The sequence below is a fragment of the Physeter macrocephalus genome, chromosome 16 (genome assembly GCF_002837175.3).
Source record: "Physeter macrocephalus isolate SW-GA chromosome 16, ASM283717v5, whole genome shotgun sequence".
Taxonomy (NCBI): domain Eukaryota; kingdom Metazoa; phylum Chordata; class Mammalia; order Artiodactyla; family Physeteridae; genus Physeter; species Physeter macrocephalus.
The window spans coordinates 26,316,549-26,331,938 of record NC_041229.1 but is presented as its reverse complement, the minus strand read 5'-3'; the positions used below and the strand labels follow the sequence as shown (position 1 = coordinate 26,331,938).

General features: G+C 36.1%; 1 protein-coding gene across 3 annotated transcripts in view; it reads left to right on the top strand.

Annotated features, from left to right (window-relative positions):
- CWF19L2 (CWF19 like cell cycle control factor 2) overlaps positions 1-15,390 on the top strand; it is a 421,416-nt gene that overhangs the window by 62,513 nt on the left and 343,513 nt on the right. For all 3 annotated transcript variants that reach the window (XM_028500977.2, XM_028500978.1, XM_024115330.3), the window contains exon 8: positions 6,790-7,448. In XM_028500977.2, coding sequence (XP_028356778.1) covers positions 6,790-7,448 — 659 coding nt within the window. The remainder of the gene's footprint in view (positions 1-6,789; positions 7,449-15,390) is intronic.

Below are 15,390 nucleotides of genomic sequence, written 5' to 3'. Positions count from 1 at the left end.
GAGGGAAGAAAGGGAGGAAGAAAGGGAAGAAAGGAAGGAAGGAAGAAAGGAAGAAAGAAAGAAGATAAAATAAAGTAGGATAAAATAAAGTTATTAAAATAAAAAATAATTATTAAGAAGAAAAATTAAAAAAAAAAAAAACGGTTCGGTCAGAAGTCGAGGACAAATGGTGAAAGCAAACCTATACAGACAAAATCTCACATAGCAGCACACACATACACACTCACAAGAAGAGAAAAAGGGGAAAATAATAATATATCTTGCTCCCAAAGTCCACCTCCTCAACTTGGGATGATTCGCTGTCTATTCAGGTATTCCACAGATGCAGGGCCCTTCAAGTTGATTGTGGAACTTTAATCCGCAGCTTCTGAGGCTGCTGGGAGAGACCTCCCGCTCTCCTCTTTGTTCACACAGCTCCTGGGGTTCAGCTTTGGACTTGGCCCCACTTTTGTGCGTAGTGTTCGCACAGCTCCTGGGGTTCAGCTTTGGACTGGGCCCCGCCTCTGCACATAGGTCGTCCGATGGCGTCTGCTCTTCGCTCAGGACGGGGTTAAAGGAGCAGCTGATTCCCTCCCGCTCTCCTCTTTGTTCACACAGCTCCTGGGGTTCAGCTTTGGACTTGGCCCCACTTTTGTGCGTAGGTGGTCTTAGGGCGTCTGCTCTTCGCTCAGGACGGGGTTAAAGGAGCAGCTGATTCGGGGGCTCTGGCTCAGGCTGGGGGGAGGGGGTTGCATGGATGCGGGGCGAGCCCGCGGCAGCAGAGGCCGGCGTGATGCTGCACCAGTCCGAGGCGCGCCACGCGTTCTCCCGGGGAACCTGTCCCTGGATCTCGGGACCCCGTCAGTGGCGGGCTGCACAGGCTCCCGGGAGGAGAGGTGTGGAGAGTTACCTGTGCTCGCACACAGGATTCTTGGTGGCGGCACCAGCAGCCCTAGCGTCCCATGCCCGTCCGTGGTGTTCGTGCCGACAGCCACGGCTCGTGCCCGTTTCTGGAGCTCCGTTATGCGGCGCACTTAATCCCCTCTCCTCTTGCACCAGGGCACAAAGAGGCAAGAAAAAGTCTTTTGTCTCTTCGGCATTTCCGTGCCCGTTTCTGGCGCTCCTTTAAGCGGCGCGCTGAATCCCCTCTCCTCGTGCCCCAGGAAGCAAAGAGGGAAGAAAAGGTCTCTTGCCTCTTCGGCAGCTCCAGACTTCTCCCGGACTCCCTTCCGGCTATCCGTGGTGCACTAACCCCTTCAGGCTGTGTTCACGCAGCCAACCCCAGTCCTCTCCCGGCGGCTTGGCTTCCGACCACCGAAGCCCAAGCCTCAGCTCCCAGCCCCCGTCCTTCCTGGCGGGTGAGCAGACAAACCTCTTGGGCTGGTGAGTGCTGGTCGGCACCGATCCTCTGCTGGAATCTCTCCGCTTTGCCCTCCGCACCCTGTTACTGCGCTCTCTTCTGTGGCTCTGAGACTTCCCCTTCTGCCACCCGCAGTCTCCGCCCGTGAAGGGGCTTCTAGTGTGTGGGAACCTTTCCTCCTTCACAGCTCCCTCCCACTGGTGCAGGTCCCGTCCCTATTCTTTTGTCTCTGTTTATTCTTTTTTCTTTTGCCCTACCCAGGTACGTGGGGAGTTTCTTGCCTTTTGGAAGGTCTGAGGTGTTCTGCCAGCGTTCAGTGGGTGTTCTATAGGAGCAGTTCCACGTGTAGATGTATTTCTGATGTATGTGTGGGGAGGAAGGTGATCTCTGCATCTTACTCTTCCGCCATCTTCTCCTGTGAAGTAGAGGGACATTTATATATTTTTATTTTCTCCCCTGTGAAACAACACTGTGCTGATCATCTTTTCCAGTGCATTTTGCATACTTACCTGCTTACTTTCTCACATGAATTACTAAAAGGGAAATTGTCAATTTAGAGGATATAGACACCTAAAGTGAGATATGTATTGCAAAATTTCTGTACAGAAATATTGAAGAAATTATACTCTCAGTAAAATGACTTTTATTACATGATTTTCAGTAGTAGTTCTCTCATTCTTTATAGTCTGTGGTACTGTGATTGGTAAGCAGACTTTTTCTTTGCTTTTATTTTTATACATTTGTTTACTAGCAAAGTGGGATATTTTTTCATATTTTTTTGGCCATTTGATTGGTTATTGATGGTATTTACCCATTTTGGGATATTAAGACCTTTTAATAAGTCTGTTGAAATTTCTTCCTGTTAGTTTCATGTGTATTTTTTACTTTGTTTATATTTGCTATGAATATATTTTACATATTTTTACCGAACCTATCAGGTTTTTGTTTTATGACTTAATGTTCTTGGTATAATTCATTGATAGGCCTTCTCCAGCCCCAAGATCATAAAAATGCACACCTATATTTCCTTTGAGAACTTGTTCAGTTTTATTTTTATGGATAGCTTTAATATTTTTGAAATACATATTTTTGTATAAAGTAAGCATTTAACTTTCCTTAAGTCTTTAGGTAGTCATTTATAATATATTGAATGAATTATTTTTTCCCACTAATTAGAAATGACACATTTATTATATATTACATCATTTTTTATAAAATCAATCTATTTCTTTACTCTCAAATCTATTTTATTGATTTTTTTGTTGTTTCCTGGAATTAGTTCCATACTATTTTAATTACTGTAGTTTTCAGTAACTCAGGCAGATAGCAAATAATTAGTGAACACCTACTATGTGACAGGGTAAGTCTACTTTAATTTGTCACTAAAAAGTAACTTTACATTCTTATGTGTGCTTTTTTTTTTGTTAAACTTAGAATCAATTTTGTCAAGTTCAAGCTCAAAAGAAACAGTTTTCCAAAATACATTATAAATTTACAATTCATTTTGGAATTTTGATTTAAGTTTAATTAAATATATAGATAAATCAAGGACAATTAATATCTTTGTAATATTGAGTAATCTCATCCTAAAATACTGGTTATTTCTCAATTCAAAATTTTTTAAAATTTTTATTGGAGTAGGGTTGTTTTACAATGTTGCATTAGTTTCTACTGTACAGCAAAGTGAATCAGTTACACCTATACATACATCCCCTCTTTTTCGGATGTCTTTCCCATTTAGGTCACCACAGTCAATTCAGATTTTTATTTATGCTCTTCAGTACATTTCTCCATTCAGTTGTTATGCAAGTATCCTTAAGATATTTTTATTTTTTTTCAGTTGTATGCTGAATCTTTGTTTTCTTATGTTTTCTGACTTGCCTGGTGCTAGTCTGCCCATTTTTTTAAACTCTTGTCATTAAATCTGTAGTGTTATTTTTTTTAATTGGGTTATATGGGAAAATAGTTATATGAAAATGGTGATTACTTTTGCTTTTGCTACTCAGTATTACAATATTTAAACTTTCTTGTATTCTTGAAGTAGAATTTCAGAACTTTGATTAATAACACTTTTCTTTCTGTGTTTAAGTGATAACTTCTTGCATTTAAGATGAAGATTGTCATCTTTAGAAAGTATCTTTGCATTCAAAGTTTATTCAAAAGTGTTTTTTTGTTAATTTGCTTTTAAATTAAGAATGGGTATCTAATTTTTATGAAATAATTTTTTTGGTATCCTTTGAGATAACTGTGATTTTTTTTTTTTTTTGTTAATGAGATGAATTGCCTGAATACATTTCCTAACATTGGACCATTCTTGCATTCTTTGACTCCTATTTGATTATAGCATTTCCTTTAATATACCACTACATTAAATTTGTTAATATTTTATTTTGAATTTATATATTTATACATAACATGGCCTTTAGTTTTCTTCTTATGTTTTTTTAGGGGTTATTATGAGTTTATGTTTTGAATTGTGAACTTTTATATAATTTCTTTTTTTTTTAACCTTTTTTTTTTAGATTTTTTTTTGATGTGGACCATTTTTAAATCTTTATTGAACTTGTTACAGTATTGCTTCTGTTTTATGTTTTGGTTTTTTGTCCACGAGGCATGTGGGATCCTAGCTCCCCAACCAGGGATTGAACCCTCACCCCTTGCATTGGAAGGTGAAGTCTTAACCACTGGACCACCAGGGAAGTCCCTTATATAATTTCTTAATGCTCTAGAACAGTTAAGAATCACAGAGTGAGGCATTTTGACATAGTAGTTAAAAACATTGGCTTTGTAGTCAGATAGTCCTGAATTTCAGTACAGTGTTTGTAACTCTTGCGGTGTGACCTTAGATTCATTTTTATTTTTCATTTTAAAAACACGGCTATTAATATCAATATCATAGAATTGTTGTGAACATTAATAATAATTTGAATGCTTTTTATCTGCCAGGTACTGTTAAAATACTTCATGTATAATTAAACTTAGTTAATACCCATAATTGTACTATTATCCTTGTTTGGTAAATGAGGAAACTGAGGCAGACAGAGTTTAAATAACCAAGATTACAGAGCTCATGTGTAAATTTGAACCTAGGCATTGTTTGTAGAGCCCACTTAAATGATACAAAAGATGTAGTAAAATAAGCATTGGATAAATTGTGGTAACTGCTGTTTTTGTTTTTATTATTACCATATTTTATTTAATCTAAGAAGCCACTAATTGTAGATACATCATTAATTTATGTATCCCCAAGAAAAAAACATTGCCTATGAGGCAATGCTTAAATTATGAAAATATTCCCCCCCACTGCCATCAGTTTCACTCTATTGATGTTGTCATTAAATTTAAGAAACATGTTAAACCTGAACTTTTAAAATAATTTGAAAAAATGAAATATAATGGATTATCTCTGCCGAGACTAAGATGATAACTTTCCACCTGAATTCTCATACTTTATTGAAATAATTTGAAATTTTAATTACAGTTTACTATAAATTTAAAAAATATGCATGTTATTCTCGACAGTTATATTCTTCACAACTACAAGAAAAATTATTTAGACTTAACCATTACATTTGCCATTTGGTTTATAGCATGCATTCCTTTTTTCAGAGATCTTTGCCCTTATTCATTTATGGTTTGGCTTAATGATCCTGAGTAATTTTCCCCCCAGAATTAGTAAGTGATTTACTTTTTGATTCCTTTCATTTTGGAAAATGACTTTCTTTTTTTTTTTTTTTTTTTTTTTTTTTGTGGGGGTATGCAGGCCTCCCTCTGCTGCGGCCTCTCCCGTTGCGGGGCACCGGCCCCGGACGCGCAGGCTCAGTGGTATGCGGGCCTCCCTCTGCTGCGGCCTCTCCCGTTGCGGAGCACAGGCTCCGGACGCGCAGGCTCAGCGGCCATGGCTCACGGGCCCAGCCGCTCCGCGGCATGTGGGATCCTCCCAGACCGGGGCGCGAACCCGGTTCCCCTGCATCGGCAGGCGGACGCGCAACCACCGCGCCACCAGGGAAGCCCGAAAATGACTTTCTTTTGTCCATGTCAAGGAAGGATAATTTGACTGAATTGAATTCTGTATATAGAATTATTGCCTTATAATTTTTTATCAAAATTTGATCTTTATTCCATTATCTTCTAGCATTTAGTATTGTAAGCGAATAGTTGATAACAGTCTTTCCTTTGTAGGCAATGTGTTATTTACCTAACTCACATTTGTTTACATGCTCACACTCCCTTCTCCCCTGATCCAAACTTTGTGAAGAATTTTTTTTCCGAATGAATTTTGAGACTCAGGAATTAGGATTTTTTATGTATGAGTCTTTGTATGCTTCACTTTTTCCCCTCCCCTAAGGCTGTTGGGTGAGCCCTTTGAATCTAGAAAGTTAGCTGAGGAAATTTTCTCTCTTTTTTTTGTTAATGCTCCTATTATCTTTGCTTTTTCTTTCTGAAAGTACTAGTATATGCATATTAGATTCTGTAGAATTAATTGTTCATGCATCTCTTCCCTATAACTTAAATCAATTTACCATTTTTTCCTAAGTATAGCGAATTCCCAGGCTAGTGTTGATCTCACAAATCTGGATTCAACACTTTCTATTCTTCTACTCACTACATGCATATTTTTGAACATAGTTTAATTATAAGTCTTTATTATTCTTGAACTGCTCTTTTTTTATGAGAATCTATTTTGTTTTAACATTGTAGTAACATCTTGATTCTGACTGTAGGAATTATTTTTTAAAAAATTATGTTTTTATTGTTTTCTGAATTACATTTTGTTTTAGTGCTGGTCACTTGGTCAAAGGGTTCCTTTTGAGCTCCCAGGATATTTTCATTATTTGGTAATTTTTCAGTGGTTATTCATATTTTTTTAAGTATTCATTTTATGGTAGTGTGTTTCCTTGCTAGGGCTGCCATAACACAGCTCCACAGGCTAGGTGGCTTAAACAACAGAAATTTATTTTCTTACAGCTCAGGAGAATGGAAGTCCAAGATCAAGATGTTAGAGGGTTTGGTTTCATCTGAGGTTTCTCTTCTTGATTCATAAATGACTGCCTTCTTGCTCTGTCCTCAAATGATCTTTTCTCTGTGTGTGCACATTCCTCATGTCTCTTTGTGTGTCCAAATTTCTTCTTCTTACAGGGACATCAGTCATACTGGATTAGGGCCTAACCCAATGACCTCATTTTAACTTAATCACCTCTTTAAAGATCCTGTCTACAAGGTCATATTCTGAGGTACTAGGGGTTAGGGGTTCAACATATAAATTTGGGGGGGGACATATTTCAGGCCATGTCAGGTAGGATGATTGTATGGGTCTTTTGTTACCCTTTGTTGAGTTTTTCTTTCATTGTGCTACATGACAGTGTATCGTGACACAGTGGCATGTGGGGTACGAGTCATTGAATCATTTTTAATTTTAAATATCTTGTTTAATTTTTCCTCCTTTCTAGTCAATGGAAATCTTCCAGTTGAAATTAAAAGAAGCTGAGAAAACTGCATTTATGAAAGAAGACTGTAGACGAGTACGGTGGAGGAAACCAGCATACTCAGATAGAGCACAAAGTAGTCAGGAAAGTAGAAAATCAGACTTGGTAAAATATAATAAAAGTTCAAGAGATAAATATAATACAACAGATATTGCAAAGAATATCAATAAAGATAAGTTTACTGGTGATGAAAAAGATAGTAGATCTGGGTCTTTAGAAGTATGTAGAAGAGAATCCAGTCCAAAACAAAATCAAGAGTTTTCTTCTCATATAAATTTGAGACCTAAATTCTTAAGACCCTCTGATGAAGAACTGTCATTTCATAGCAAGGACAGAAATTTTGAACCATCTAGTTCATCTTCAGGACTGGTCTCTCAGGATTCTGTACATTGTGGTTTTCGAAAATCCACAGAGAACAGTGAAGAAAGTTTACCATGGTGGAGTCGATCTGATGGGAGAGAAGGAGACAGGAAACATTCAAATCGAAAACCATTAGAAACCAGTCACAGTGTTGACCGTGGACAAGTTTCAGAAGACGTGAGAGAAAAATCACAGGGTGAAAGCTTGAGAGAGGACTCTCTGAAAAAAGAACACCTACAGGATACAGAGTCTTCGCTTGCTGGGTATTTTTTCATTTATTTTTTAAACTGATGAATGAATATTAAGGTCCAGAGGATTCAGGGAACTGAACTGTATTTTTAGAGCATCAGTTACTAATTAGATATGAGTTATGATTTTCTATTTCTTAAATTCGATGGAAGAGATAGGATATGCACTTTTAAGAACTCAGTAGTTCCGTTTTGTGGATTGTATTTCATCTTACAGTATATTTAACAAAAAGAGCTGGAAGATGAATTCAGTAGCTATATATTTCCTCAAAATTTATTGCTTTTTTGCAATCTAAAAAACTAAATGAGTTTAGTAATTCTTTTAAATGGATATGCTACAAGAAATATTTTGGTAGATTTTGTTAGTACTGCCATATTACTTCCGAAGGAAATTGCTGCATTTTAAAGTATAATCATAATTGTAAATATTGCATGCCTACTGGAGGTCTGGGAGACTGAAGGAAAATAATGCTGCCATAGCCCAAATATAAAGTGAAAAAGATATGTGAAAGATCCTGCAGAGGGAAGCATGAATTTTGGTGGTGGTTTTGCAGAGAAAGAAATCCACTTTGATTGTTGATAGGTTTTAAAGCTAATGTTAGAGGGTTTTTTTGTTTTTTTTTAATACACACATCTTTTAAAAAATATTTATTTATTTTATTTAGGCTACGCTGGGTCTTAGTTGTGACATGTTGGATCTTTAGTTGCGGCATAAGGACCCTAGTTGCGGCATGCATGCAGGATCTAGTTCCCTGACCAGGGATAGAACGCAGACCCCCTGCAGTGGGAACAGAGTCTTACCCACTGGACCACCAGGGAAGTCCCCTAATGTTAGAGTTCTGAAAGCAAAATATAGATAGGATAGTGGTTGTACCCATAATGATTAGGAAAATAGGCAGCACTTATTGGTTTTATTATTCTTGTACCTGTAGTACTTATATATAGGGCTGAGTCAGTCGATCAGGAAACCCAAGTTGAATGGGATCAAACCTGGGAAAACTTGCTTTAGCCATAGGGCTGGCACTATTTGGAATAGCCATAAATAGAAAATGAGTATCCAAAGGATAATAACTAACTTATACTTGGATGATCATTAAAATATGTTTTAAAATATCACCAAATGAATGGGACACTGAAGGAAGAGGTTTTAGGAAATAATAGAATTCATTGGTGGCAGTAGTAGGTATAAGCATTGTGGTTTGGGGTCATGAGTCTGATAAATCACTTTTGTTAGTGACTCCATCTGAAGCTGTGGATTACAGAGCAGTGTGTAGCTTTCAGTAGGAGGGAGGCAGGGAAGTTGGCAAAATCTGGACTGAATGATGGGAGGCCCAGTCACAGGGCTCTGGTTCACGTCAGGGCTTTGTTCACAGGAAACAAAAGGAGAAATACAGTTGTATTGACTGGATAAACATGGCAGGGATTAGGGAATGTCTAAGGCCGTATACATATATAATTGTACAGGCTTCACTCCAGGTACTCTGGAAGGTAGACTATTTCCAGTCACCAGTTGCTCGTGGGATGAGGCTCTTATTTCCTGATATCATTAGGGTTGGCTTAACATTTGGGTGATGTGTAGGTTTTTACTTCTGTGACTGCAGCTAAGCAGAATATGTAAGCAATCTTACATTGTTAGTATTCCTTCTGGTTCTATAATTGCTTCACGTTTATATGTTGTAAGCTTCTGATAGATATACTGTAATACAGGAGCTCAAAAGCTTTATGTTTTGGTCTGAAGACAGTATTCTTTGTTAGCTGTGTTAATTTTGGTGTTACAGATGTTTTGAGGCTTTCCATGAATTCCATGATTGGCTGGAGAGGGAAAGGACAGTCTAGGAATATTCCACATATATGTAAAACAAAAAAGAATTCCTGAGCATGTAGAGTGGTATAAAGTGAGAAACCAAGGGTGGGACCTTGAAGAATGCCTGTTTTCAGGGAGTGGAAAGATTCAGTGAAGGATTGTTAGAAGCTGTTAATTTGTCTGAACATTATCCTGGGTATATGTTGAATTCTTTATAAAATGCCAGAATTCTAGGGAGCTTTAGAACCAATGAATTTTAGAACTAGAAAAAAAAATCATAGAACTGATTTTAGAACCAGAAGAAATTATAGACTGACCTGGGCATTTTCCAGATTCAGAGTTCGAGGCAACTGAGATTGTGACTTGCACAGTGCTATGTAACTGGGGTTGCCAGATTTAGCAAATAAAAATGTTTGGACATACTTAAACAAAAAAAAAAAATATTTTTTACCTGAAATTCAAATTTAACTGGGTGTCATGTGTTTTATTTGGCAACTGTACATAGCACTTGGCCATTTATTGGGTCTGTGACCTTTTTACAAGAGATAACATAATTATAATCATCTCTGGGTATCCACCAGGGGATTGGTTCCAGGACCCCAGCAGATACCCAAATCTGGGAATGCTCAAGTATGAATATAAAAAGGTGTAGTAGTATTTTTATGTATAACCTATGCACATTCTCCCATATTCATTCTTAATTCCTTCCTTCCTTCCTTCCTTTGTTTCCTTCTTTCCTCCCTCCCTCCCTCCCTCCCTTCTTTCTTCTTTCTATTTTTTTGATGTGGACCATTTTTAAAGTCTTTATTGAATTTGTTACAATATTGCTTCTGTTTTATGATTTTGGTTTTTTGGCTGCGAGGCCTGTGGGATCTTAGCTCCCTGACCAGGGATTGAACCCACACCCCTACATTGGAAGGCGAGGTCCTTACCACTGGACCGCCAGGGAAGTCCCCTCTCCCATATACTTTAAATCATCTATAGATTACTTATAATACCCAGTACAATGTAAATAGTTGTATATACAGTGTAAATGCTATGTAAATAGTTGCCAACTCTCGGCAAATTTGTTTTGTTTTTTGGAACTTTCTTAAAGTTTTTTTCTAAATTTCCTGGTTGGTTGAATCTAAGGATGGGGATCCCATGGATACTGAAAGTCTGACTGCCATTTTATATAAGGGACTTGAGAATCTGCAGATTTTGGTATCTGCATTGGGTCCTGGAATATACCAACAGATAACTGTACTATTCTGAATCTTATTTTTTCCAATCAGTATTATCTTAAAGACCTTTTCACACCAGCCCATATGTATGCACTTTTTTTCATTTTGAAGTCTCTGTTATTCTGTTGTAAAGCTTAGAGATAAGTGAGTATTTCTCATCAGTTTCCTGTTGATGGACTTTAAGGTAATTTCTAGTTTGTTGCTCTAAATAATACTACAGTGAATAGTTTTGTATGTGTATTTTTGCATATTACTTAAATATAGCTGTAAAATAAATTCCAAGGAGTGGAATTACATATTTTGTTGTACTAACTAATTTACACTCTTACCAGTCATGTATGAGAATGATTTTTCTCTTCCTTGCTGATAGTATTATTGAGGTTTTTAATCTTTGCCATAGATACATAGTTGAGGAACAGAAGCTTTCTTTGGTTTGCATTTATGTAAGTATGGGTGAAGTTTGGCATATTTTTATAAATGTTGTTAATTTTAATTTTATTTTATTAACCAGTTATATATTTTACCTAGTTCTTGAGGTTTTTTGTGTGTGTGTGTGTGTGAGCACTTCTATAGTTGTCATGTGATATATATAATTTTTCATCATCTTTAGATTTCCTCTTTTTGTGTTTTTACTTTTCTTTTTTCATCTATTTTTTCATTCATTCTTATTGTGATCTGATTTATCATTCTTTTCCTTTGTGCTTTTTAGGCCCTTAAGTAGCTGGAAGACATCCTCTACTAGTGGCCCATGTGATTAAGAATCTTAAGCTTTTTATTCTTAGAAACAAAATGTGTTTGTGTATAATTTTTCTTTACTGGAAAATATATTAGCTATATATATTCAAGAGTTTGAAACCTAGGATAGTATGTAATATGAACAAAAACTAATGTGATATCCTTAATTTAGATTTTATCTAAGTTGATATCAGGAACTAACTCATTTTATATAATATAAAATATTATATAAGGTTAAAAAGGTTAAAAGCTTTGGCAGAGTTTGCTGTGATAGCCTAGGAGGACAAGAGAAGGATACCAGGTTTTGAAGGGTTTGAGTTTAGTCATGAGATCCTTAGGGGAGAAAGTTTGAGAACAAGTGGTAAGAAAAGAAGAATTAAAGGGACAAGATCTTTGAATACTGTCAGCAGGCAAAGAATAATTGCAATATACTCAAGGTTTCTGAAATGTCATTGGGCTGGAGCTTTTTAAATTATTTTTTCCTCAAAAGTTTTCAGCCAGAGTTTGTGTTATGTGTGTGTGTCTATGTTGTGTGTGTGTAGTAAAGAGAGTCCATTTTAGTGGGAAAATTGGATTTGCTTTTTAGAAAATAATTGTGAAGAGGGCTTTTGAAATATAGCAGTAATCCAGGAAAATGAGAAGCACTTGTACATTTTTATTTTTATAGGATAATTGCAGATGTCATGGTGATGTTTCTTTCAGAGCATCTGCTCATCATTATAAATGCTTAGAGTCTTCCATTATAAATGGAAGCATCTATGCTGTTTGTTGCAGAGCAGTCTTTGCTATGGTGTTAACAATAATGTGTTCTTCAGTCATTGATGCCAAAGAACTTTAATTTTAATGTCTTTATTTGATACCCATTACTGTTCTATCAATACTAAGTGTGTTGAAGTATCTGTTAATACTGAAAATATCAGAGATGTTCAGAATTCTTCTGTGTCATCTCATTTATCCTGATCTACGTGCCATATACTAATAAACAATTCCTGGTAGAAAATACACCCCCCCGCCAAGCCCGGTCAAAACAAAACAAAAAAAGATGTGTGGAGTATGAATTTCATGACCATGAAAGTTGCCTCTTTAAAGGTCTCTTGAGATTCCAGTTATCTTCCTGAAACTTGTGAGCTTTGGTTGGACATCAGCATACCTTCTTGATTGTCCTCTCTTGATTGATTCTTTAAGCTTGCATACTGAAAAGTGAAGAGAAAAGTAAAGTTTCTCAAAAACAGGGAAGAGTCTGATAAAATGACAAAGATGTGTCTTTGGATAGACAATAATACAGGTCTTCAGCAATTTAATCAAGAATATTGTCATTGTAAAAGGATTTATAAGCCAGATTTCATAGTCTAAATTATGACTATGGGTTATGATATGGTAGAGATAGAAAGTGTATGTGGGAGACATGGGTGAAATGAAGTGCTTCCTTCACTCCCATTTTTTCTAAGGTGCAGATACTTGAATATGTTTATATATTAGTGGAAAAGAGTTGATATCAATTTTAGAAGAAGCTAAACATATAGAGTGATGATGGATGGGGTAATTCAGCTGGATCTCAAGGTTAATGTGGATGTATGTATGATACAGTGTACTCACACAAGTAGAGAAGGATTAGCCTTGAGTGGAAACATTAAAGAAGAGGAGAGTGTGGCTAGGGGTGTGGGTGATGTGAAAAAAATTTAGGAATTCTTTCTTGATGACTTAAGTCAGTTATTTTTTTTTTTTTTTTTTTTTTTTTTTTTTTTTTTTTTTTTTTTTTTGTGGTATGCGGGCCTTCCTCTGCTGTGGCCTCTCCCGTTGCGGAGCACAGGCTCCGGACGCGCAGGCTCAGCGGCCATGGCTCACGGGCCCAGCCGCTCCGCGGCATGTGGGATCCTCCCACACCGGGGCGCGAACCCGGTTCCCCTGCATCGGCAGGCGGACGCGCAACCACTGCGCCACCAGGGAAGCCCCCAAGTCAGTTATTTTTTAACATATGGTTCCCAGAATATTGGTGTTCCTTTTCATCTGTATATGGACCACATACACAGAAAGAGTAATGTGACAATTTGGTTTACACACAGCTCATAAAATGGAAATGTCTCTCATTGTTATGACTTAGTGCTATAAGCATATTTTATTTTTACAAAAAAATATTAACCTTTGGAATAAAATTGTCTTAAAATTATTGCATGTGCACATGTTTCCTTTAAGTCATCCTTAGAAACTGAAAGTGAGAGAAATAGACTGTTTATTTTACTCATTCAAAGTTGAAAAAAATTATCTGGTCTTGTGTGATAAAGAATGAAGTAACAAGGGAGGTTGTTTTTGTATCAGAGATATTCCTTGGAACTTAAATCATATGACTTTGACAAATTCCTTCTGCTATTCATCTCATGTTTATTGACATTTTTGTAGAAATATTATTGGGTTGCCTGAAATTCAAATAAATTACATTTACAATACAATAAAAATGATGTATACCTCAGAATTTAATTTGAAAACAGTTACTGAAAAATATTTTCTATACAAAAAATGTACAACTAATGATGCAAGCAATATCTTTTATTAAAGCATATAAAAATGAATAACGTTCTGCTTACACGACTGCAGGGTCCCCACTGCATTGGTTTTAAAAATGTAGACTGAAGGAACTTGAGAGCGAACAAAAATATGTTTTTTCTAATGGTGCTTTACCTGAAATATTTTACATTTCTTAGTCTAAGCACCATAGTATTGCCTTTCCTTTCACCAATATGAGTAGAAATTTTTTTTTTTGATTTCCTACAGAGATTAATGTCTTTAAAAAAAAACAAAACTCAAATGCTCTCTAGTAACAGATTTTTTTTTGCCCAAAAGGAATTCAGTATTTAAATATAATTTCCTCATATGGTTGTTAAAGTTTTGATTTTGAGCTCTTTGTATGTTTTGCTATTTACTTGCTCAGAATATATGTTGAAAACTCAGGTTAATTTCAATAGAGTATAAAATCTAGATATGGAGGAAAACTAGTAATATCGTAGACATATTCTTAATATTTGTGATTATGACTGATTTTTTTCTGCTTTAAATTTTTTTTACCACTCCCTTTGAGGGTTTTTAAAAACAACAATTTATTGAAGTATAATCTACATAAAACTACATATGTACAAACTGCATATATATATATATAAAGTGTACAATTTGGTAAGTTTTTGAAATGTGTATATTCTAATAAAACCATCACCCCCAAAAGTTTCCTCGTGACCTTTCATAATCATCCCTCCTGCCTCTCCACACACTCTAGCAACACCCCTAGACAACTACTTATTTTTTTTTTAAATTATAGACTGGTTTGTATTTTCTAGAGTTTTATATAAATGGGATCATACCTCATACCTTATACACTTTTTTCTGCTCTGGCTGGCTTCTTTCATTCAGCATGATTATTTGAATTTCATCCATGTTCTTGCATGTAACAATAGTTCGTTCCTTTTTGTTGATGGATAGCATGCCATTAGCAGATATATTGTACCCCAATTTGTTTTCCCATTCACCTGCTGGTGGACATTTAGAATGTTTTTAGTTTTTGGCTGCTATAAATAAAGCTTCTTTGAACATTCATGTTCAAGTCTTAGTATGAACATACACTTTCTTTTCTCTTGAGTAAATACCTAGGAGAAGAATGGCTAGATCATATGATAACTATATATTTAAATTTTAAGAAACTGCCAAACTGTTTTACCAAGTGGTTGTATCATTTTACACTACCACCAGCAGTGTCTTAGACTTCCAATTCCTCTGCCTTCTTGCAGGAACTTGGAATAGTCAGTCTTTTTAATTTTCACTCTTCTAGAGGATGTGTAGCAGTATCTCATGGTTTTGTGTTCCCCTAATGACTGTTGTTGTTGAACATCTCTTCAGGTGCTTATTTGCCTTCCAGATGGCTTTTCGTAAAGTGCTTAGAATGTGTGTTCATTTTGCTTCTATCATTTTTTTATTGGTAATTTGTATCTTTTTTTTTTTTCCGGATCTGTCAGGCTAGAAGTTTATCAGTTTTACTGATTGTCTTAACCAGTTTTTGGTTTCATTGAATTTCTTTACTGTTTCTGTTTTTGATTTATTTCCACTTTGATTTTTATTACTTCTTATATTCTGCTTTGGATTTAATTTGTTCTTTTTCTGCTTTCTTCAGTTGTAAGCTGATATCATTGATTTGAGATCTTCTTTTCTAATA